The sequence below is a fragment of the Gossypium arboreum genome, chromosome 3, assembly GCF_025698485.1.
Source record: "Gossypium arboreum isolate Shixiya-1 chromosome 3, ASM2569848v2, whole genome shotgun sequence".
NCBI lineage: Eukaryota > Viridiplantae > Streptophyta > Magnoliopsida > Malvales > Malvaceae > Gossypium > Gossypium arboreum.
Genome location: NC_069072.1, coordinates 111,374,575 through 111,382,973, shown reverse-complemented (window position 1 = coordinate 111,382,973; position 8,399 = coordinate 111,374,575). Strand labels below are relative to the sequence as shown.

At 31.2% G+C, this 8,399-nt stretch overlaps 1 protein-coding gene across 2 annotated transcripts; it reads left to right on the top strand.

Annotated features, from left to right (window-relative positions):
• Positions 1 to 2,701: 2,701 nt before the first annotated feature.
• LOC108465409 (thaumatin-like protein 1) lies at positions 2,702 to 5,810 on the top strand. Of its 2 annotated transcripts, XM_017765737.2 has the most exons (3): positions 2,702 to 3,778; positions 5,189 to 5,281; positions 5,451 to 5,810. In XM_017765737.2, exons 1-3 carry the CDS (start codon positions 2,928 to 2,930, stop codon positions 5,452 to 5,454), a joined length of 948 nt encoding a protein of 315 aa, XP_017621226.1. In that variant the 5' UTR covers positions 2,702 to 2,927; the 3' UTR covers positions 5,455 to 5,810. The 2 variants fall into 2 exon arrangements, with proteins under 2 accessions (XP_017621226.1, XP_017621225.1); XM_017765736.2 differs by having other exon boundaries at positions 2,705 to 3,778; positions 5,189 to 5,810.
• The last annotated feature ends 2,589 nt before the right edge of the window (positions 5,811 to 8,399 follow it).

Genomic DNA, 8,399 nt, shown 5'->3' with positions numbered 1-8,399 from the left:
TCTGCTTCTGAAATGAATGATATGATATGAACCGATCCATAGAAATAGAGTTAAAGGAAATATGTTGTGTAGCCTCTGGTATGGCATATATATATTTCAAGTCGAATTGACATAGGACAATTAAACATGCTACTGAATGATTCTGAAATGGGGAGCTATTAGGAGAGAATGTATATGAATGAAACGGAAACATCTGATACAAATCTAACTTTGAATTTTAGGTATGTCGCTGACATGAAAATGGAATGTCTGTGTTATGATTGTGTTGGTATATAGAATTCGCCCATGTGACACACCATTGGCGTACTGAGTCTGTTTGAGTTCTGTACACGCCTGTAGGCGTACTCTGTGGTTATAAGTGATTCCTTTGCAAGATTGAACTGTGTTATTAGTATCTTTACTTAAGATTTCCATGGAACACACTAAGTTCTTTCGAACTTACTAAGTTACCCCTTTTCATATCAAGCTTTTTGTTAAAGGATGACTTTTTGTAGGACTACGCCAGAGGACATCTGCTTCTATGAAATATCTGTTTATTAAATCTATACATGATAAATGGGGGATGATGATAGTTGTATTTTGAGAATGATTTGTATATAAACTTATGTTTGACAAACTATGTTTTTATAAAGTTTTATTAAAGTTATGGAATGATTTTAAAGTATCATATTTGGATTAATGAAGATATCTTACAATAACTTGTTCTCCATTTGTCTTATACTTTATTTCTTCCATTGTATTGAAGATAACTTCAACACTACAATTTTACAAGGTTTACGCAAGAAACAATTTTAAAGATAGATGTTTACTATGTAGTGACACGTCTGGTTCGCTGGTCCTCGAATAATGGACTTAAATCGCTTAAATTACTAAGTGACTCTATTTTATCTCTCGATCTCAATTTTATCAACTTAAACAAATTAATCCGACTTATTTCTCGATCTCATCGGCTAATCTAGGACTAATGAATTGGTGCACAACAAGATTACCTCTCGGTCTCACTTGTCTAGAAATTCCCTTAGGGAGTCAGTTCCTAAGTTTTTAGGTCTATTCAATTTAGTCCAATTTATTACGATTTAGATCATTGTCCAAAAAGTCAGCTTACTCTCATATCCAATAACCAACCCCTGTTGAGGTTTAGCTATTCATGCTGAAAATAAAAATAATGGACATGTAAATGAAAAGCAAAGAAACCATCAAAATAAAGCTTAATAAAAATATAAAAGTTTGGATTTTTACACCATAAAACTTAAAGAACATGAAACTAAGGGCATTCAACCAGAATATAAGGTAAAAAATATAAAAGGAACAAACTTTAGCTGATTTAAAGTAAAAGAAACTGAAATACATTAAACTAAAACTAGAAATGTCTTACAGACAAGGTACAAAGACTGAAAGTGCAAATAAACCTAAGATATAATGATAACTAACTTAACTAACACTAAGAACAAGAAGCAAGTGCAAGAAAATAAACTCTAAAACTAAGAAAGAAGAAGAGAAAATAGAAACCCTAGAAAAGTTGTAGAAAAACTAAGAGAAAACATAGAGAAATTAAAGCTAAAAACTAAACTAATGCGTATATCTCTCCTCAACCAAAATTGGCTGTTTTAGGCTGAATGTTGATGAAATTTCGTTGCCAAAATTGCCTCTACACAGGCATTGGGTGATTGGTGGATAGGGTGGACAAAGACTACCTTTTTTTTCCAATCTTGTCCCCCTCAGATGTTAGTGTAGCAATACCTAGAAGAGGATATCGCGATACCCTAGTCAATCTTGAACTTGGGGGTTTTCTTTGAGGGTCGATACCGCTATACCACTGAAAGGTGGTCTCCAATCTTCAAGCCTGTTGGAGGTATAGCAATTTCAAGGTATGGAGATTGCGATACCCTTTGCTTTAGTGCTGTTTTCGCTCATTTTCAACCTCCAACACGTCCCTACACAGCTTGAAATGAATAAAAATGAGACATTTACACTTATAAATTTAAAATCTAAAAATTACAAAAAACTATGAAAAAGACATTACTTTGCTTGAAAATAAATTCCTTAAGTATACTGAGAAAGCCTAATTTGCCATATCAAATTATGGCAGATCAACATGCATGGAACTTGAGCTTATATTTATGTGATTTTTTAGTAAGGTAAAATTGTGAATACTTTTGGATTTTAAAAATAAAGTGTGTTAATTTGTACACTAATAATCAATCTTATATTAACATAAAGAAAATAAATAAATGTGGATAAATTTTAAATATTTATAGTCAATATATAAAATAAAACATAAGACATTAAAATTTGGAGTTCACATATACTTACTAATATTTCTAATAATCACGCTAAAACCTGCAAAAACAAATGTATTATTTAAATTAAAAATAACATATTGCTTAGAATACATAATTTATTTATTTAACAAATTAAAAATAAAGTGATGGAGCTTACCTAAAATTGGAAATTTCTCCAAAATTTTGATATCTTGTGGGTTAATTTTCAAAATTTGGAGATATTTTGGGGACATTTTTTATTTTTGAAATTTTATAGGGGGTATGATTTCATTTTTGGCCGATGAATGTATGATTTTTATTGTGTGCGGAGATTGTTTGGGTTTGGGGTTTTAAAAGATTAATGAGTGGGTTAGGTTTAAAATTTAAATTGTTTTTTTACTTTGACCGGTATTGACAGCATGATTTCAACATAATTTAAGACCTAAATCGATACCCACAATTTCGATATGGACCTCCATCAATCCAATTTTTTATTTTCATGTGGCAAAGAATAATTAATCTTACGCCCATATCTTTTCCCATATTATTGGGATTTTACCATGTAATCAGGAAATCCTGTAGGGTTAGACAGACATAGAGCCGGTACCAATAGCAACTTCTACTTAATTGGACCACCTTTCATCTGTATATGACGTTATAAATTGCATGAACTCAGTCTTTCCCAACCCAATCCCCCAAATAGAAGAAATCTCAATCTGCTGGGTTTTGGCCATCCACCACACCTTCCACTTCTTCTTCCCAACTTTTATGTCCCAACCAACATTGATTGCCGCTATTTGTGTTCTTACTCTGTCCCATGTAGTTCAAGCAACAACCTTTACCATAGTAAACAAATGCGATTATGTGGTATGGCCTGGAATTCTCTCAAACGCTGGTGTTCCAACACTTGCTACAACAGGTTTCACCCTCCAAAGAGGTGAAACCAAAACCATTACCGCCCCCACATCATGGGGCGGTCGCTTTTGGGGTAGAACCCATTGTTCGCAAGATTCCGACGGAAAATTCTCATGTCTCACCGGTGATTGTGGCTCCGGGAAGCTTGAATGTTCTGGGAATGGGGCTGCTCCGCCTGCCACTTTGGCTGAATTTACTTTGGACGGTGCTGCTGGGCTTGATTTCTTTGATGTGAGTTTGGTGGACGGTTACAACATTCATATGTTAGTGGTTCCTCAGGGTGGCAAAGGTCAAAATTGTAGCAGCACCGGCTGCGTTGAGGATCTCAATGGCTTGTGTCCTTCGGAGCTTAGGATAATGAGCAGTAACGGCAGGGGTGGCATCGCATGCAAGAGTGCTTGCGAGGCCTTCCGCCAGCCTCAGTACTGTTGCAGCGGCGCGTATGCCACACCCGATACTTGCAAGCCTTCTTACTACTCCCAAGTCTTTAAGACAGCTTGCCCACGCGCCTACAGCTATGCCTATGATGATAAAACCTGCACCTTCACATGTGCCAATGCTGCCGATTACTCCATTACTTTCTGTCCTTCACCGAACACCAGGTAAATTTTCTTTTATTACAGAATGATAACATTTTCTTTATTCTTCTTTTTCTTTTTACAATATTTAATCATGTCATCTGCTTGCTAATATAAACTCGCAAAATTAAAAACAATTAAATATATTATTATTTAAAAATGAAGCGAAAATTTTCGGCAAAAATATTCTTAGGTTTCTCCAAATTTGAGTAAATTTATCTCTCACAAAAAAATCTCAAAAATTAAATTAATTTAATCTTTATTAATTTAAAAATGAGTAAATAAAGACAACAAGTTAATTTATTTTTAATTATACATAATTTTAATTGATTTGATAAATTTAATTTTATTTACATAATTTTTTATTTAGCTTCAATTTAAAAATTTAACAAATTTAACCTCAATATTTATATTTAAATAATTATTATAATATTAATTTATAAAATTAGGATCAAATTTAAAAGAATGTGTAAATTTTAAAATTAAATTTATTATAATAATTAAAATTATGTATAATTGATAAAATATTAATATTTTAATTAGTTGAATTAAATTATTTAATTTTTTAAGAGGAATTAATTTATTTAATTTTAAAATTAAAAGAGTCTGGAGTGGTATTTTTTTTTTTTAAAATTTTAAATAGTGCCTTTTGTCCCGAAAAGAACGTTGGCGTGAAGGGTCTGTCAGCTCAGCCCAATTTTTCACGTGGCTCGGCGACAAACAACAATAATTTGCACATCTGACCGTTGAGGGTAGAGTCAAGACACAAAAGACTCAAACCCATCTGAAGATAGGCTGGGGGTATAAGGGTCCTTTTAGGCGTTCTGACATAATAAAATGAATAGCTGTCTAATTAATGGTCCTTGGAAGATGAAAACTGGGCTCCAGGGGATCTGAATTTAGCGCATCGATCTCTCGTGGAACCGGATCCGGTCCCGCAAATTGAGCCAAATTCTCTGACACACTGAACTCTGAAGTTCTATAATTGGCATCGTTGCTAACGGGAAGTAGGAGATTCTCATAAACTACATGCTTCCAATCCCAACACATTTAACGTAAAAATATGGTAGAACTAGTTTTGGATTATATTTTATTTTTATTTAAAATTGATTAAATTAATATTTATACTTTATATTAAATATTAAATTATTTTTAAAACATTTTATCTATTTTTATTATTAGAACGTGACACATCACCTATAAAATATTTAGTTATTTTATTAATGATATTAATTTTAATAGTAGAAATAAATTAAATTTTTAATTAAAAAGATTAATTTAATTTTAATATTTAATTTATCGATTTATTTAAATAAAAGAGTCAAAATATTTTGAATCTTAATGCGGAAACCTCCACTTACTTTCACCACACATTACCATTGTTGTCAACATAATTAATTATCCAGAGTTCTTTTAACGGTTGGTAATTTGCAGCCAGAAGTCATCGCAAGAGGCGACAACGCCAGGGCAGAACACAGAAACAACAACGGCGATGCCAACGTCACCTCTTGTCGACAACACAATCATGTACGAAGGGTTCTTAGATGAAAGTGAGGCATCACCATTCAGGGTCACCACCTACATATTCGGAATCATTACGGTGGCAATTTGGTGGTGGTGCCAAATCTTCTAATTTATTCCATATACATAGTCGTAAGAAATTTTACTAAATCCCCTATCTAACTTTGGTCCATAGGTGAGGTGTGGGATGTGCTGGGTCTCATGGTGACATGGAATCCAGTCATGACAGAGAAAGCTCACCTGTCAATTGAATTGTATTGAAGCCCCCCCTTCATAATATTTGCAACTGCAACATGCAAGTGTTGGTGGGGATGAAGGGCCTAATGCACCATATTCTGGCTTTTAGGTTTATGGAATATTTTTCTTAGTTTTCTGTTTAACTTTTATATTATAGGAAGGATAGTATTCATTTTATTGCTGGTTTTCAGGAATCTATCAATAATTAATCATTTTTATTACACCAGTTTTTGTCTTAATGTTCCACCTCAAAATCATAATCATATTTGATTTTTTATTTATTTATAATTACAAGAAATTTTTACCAATTTATAATTTATGGATAAAGTTATACTAAATAAATGTATGAAGCAATAATTATATATAATTTTAAAATTTTAAAAAGTTATCAATATAAACTATAAAAATAAATTTTACTTTTAAGAGAAAAAATATTATTAAACTTACGCTTAGAATGTTTTTGTATAATATTTTTTTTCTAATATCATGCGTAATTCATTGAGTTGAAATTTGAATGTTTAATCATTCATCAATTAATGATTAGATGGCTTAAAATCCTATCCCCATCCCTTTTCCTACAATATGTACTGATTAAAAAGAAGAAGCAAGGATTATTTATTAGAAAATAATTAAAAATATTATAGTGACATATTAAATAATAATATTGTAATAAATAATGAAAAATATAAGTTATTATAACACAATAATTATAAATGTCATCATTAAAAATTTGAAAATTGCTTAAGTTATTAATAAGAATAAATTTTTATACATTTAGAAAACAATTTTAGACGTTAATTTATATCAAAATTTCAATTTAGCTCACAAGTGTATATCATTAAAGTATATGTTTTAAAATTACAAACCTTTTAAAATAAAAAAAGTGTTAATTCAGTTTTTCGGTAATTAGCAATTAATAAAGCAAATATTGATAGCAAATTTCATAATTAAAGACTAATTTTGCGGGATGCTAGGCAGTGGGATTTTCAAAGGGAATTGGAACGTGTTGTGTGCTACAAACAGAGCTATGGGGAGCGTTTATCGGACTGCGGCTTGCCTGGGATTTTGGTTTTTTAAGAGCAGTATTGGAAGTATTAAACACCCCAAAAATATTTACTCTATCTTGATAAATGGAGAAATTTAGTAGAATTTTGATATGAATTTTTTTCCAGCATTTCATACAAATTTCTTGTAGAACCTTCATCCCAAAACCATATCTCCCTTCATCATCTCCATCTTCTAAAAGGCCTGAGTTTGAGCACTTATATGAGAAAGTGAGTTAGAGAGTTGAACAGATAAAATTAAGGTATGAGTTTTATAGTTTCCATCATCTACATGCTTAATGTTTATTTTTAAGTATTGAGATTTTGAACCATATTAATGGCTATTTATTGATTATGTGTTAATGAGTATTTATCGTTTATGAAAGAAATTGAAGAAGGAAAGGAGAATGCTAACAAAGGAAAGGAAAAGTTAGTCGATTAAGCTTGATTTAACCTTCTCCAACTCTTTTGATTACTTTTTATGTGGTAAGATATATTGAAAGCCAATTAAAACTCCTATTTGAAATTAATATTGCTTTTAATTGAATTGAATACATATTATACTATATTAATGTTTTATGATCTTGAAAATGTTGTTGATGGCAAAAACATAACTTTATAAATGATTTTCTAGTTAAGTCTGGAGATGTTAATGGGAGTTGAATCTTGATTTGATGATTTAATATTATGAATGAAATTGTGACTTCGTATTGTAGTCATTTTTGCCTAGGATATTGTTCTAAACTTGTAAACTTGATTCATGATGCTAATATTGACATTATGGGAATTCTAAAATAAGGCCTTAATAGCTTAGTTAAATGGTTAGGATACAATTGGCATGCCAATAGGGGACTCCTATTTTCGTACTTTGATGCTTCTGTTTCTAGCACTTCAATGTAATCTTGATTTGGTCTTCAGACACCTGTGCTTCAGCGCTCCTGTTATTATAGTTTCGGATAATTAGTCTCAAGTATCCTATCTTTATTTTCAAGGCATACTAAAGGTTGAAGTTAACTAACTCTGATTTATGAGAATAACTTGATTATGGCATGATATAAACTTATACGTAAGTCATTCAATGAAATTAGTTGTATGTTCCCATTGTACTAAACTGCTTATAGTTGTTTTGAATTGACATTTAGATGCCATTCACATTTCTTCTAAATGAATTATATAATCTTTTATATTATCTAGATCTCAATTTTGAATGTAGGTATTTAAGGTTTTATCCATATTATTTTATTAAGCTTTATGCTTAACCTGCTATTATGTTTATGCATAGGTCTTCTGAATCAAGGTCTCGTGCTTCTCGAGGTTCACAAGCATGCACCATAGTCATCATTAAAGATTATGAAACAATTGTATTTGTGAATGATACCTAGCGACATGTACTAAAGAAGTCATTTAGGGGTGCATATATGATTGTTTCATATAATTTGTAACGGCGATATCTATTTTACTTATTTTGGTTGGTCATTTTGGTTGGTCTTGAGCCACATACTAAATTTACTTTCAATGTATGTATGCATGCATGCATTGTTTTTTTTTTCATGCTTTAGTTTGGTTATTGAGTGTTTTTATATAAGTTTAATATGCTAGCTTAACATCTTGAATGTTTTGACATGTTTTGCCACATTTTGACTATGTTTCATGAATAAGAATGTTGGGCTTTTGATTTCTTTTGAACATGTTTTTATAAAAGTCTAGTTTGGAGGTGTTTCGGAATTTTTTTGTTGCCATTAAAATGTGATTTTTAAGTTACTAAAGTAAGGTTTTTGATATGGTGAAGTTTCCTGCTTAAAAACGAGAGTTTTGAGGCAATTTTTTTACCTAAGAACAAGGGT

What these genes read in the sequence shown, in the direction of transcription:
- LOC108465409 (XM_017765736.2), top strand. Translation starts at nt 2,928, where the DNA reads ATGAACTCAGTCTTTCCCAACCCAATCCCCCAAATAGAAGAAATCTCA. An exon ending in TGTCCTTCACCGAACACCAG is followed by an intron (nt 3,779 to 5,188) that starts GTAAATTTTCTT and finishes GGTAATTTGCAG; the next exon opens with CCAGAAGTCATCGCAAGAGG.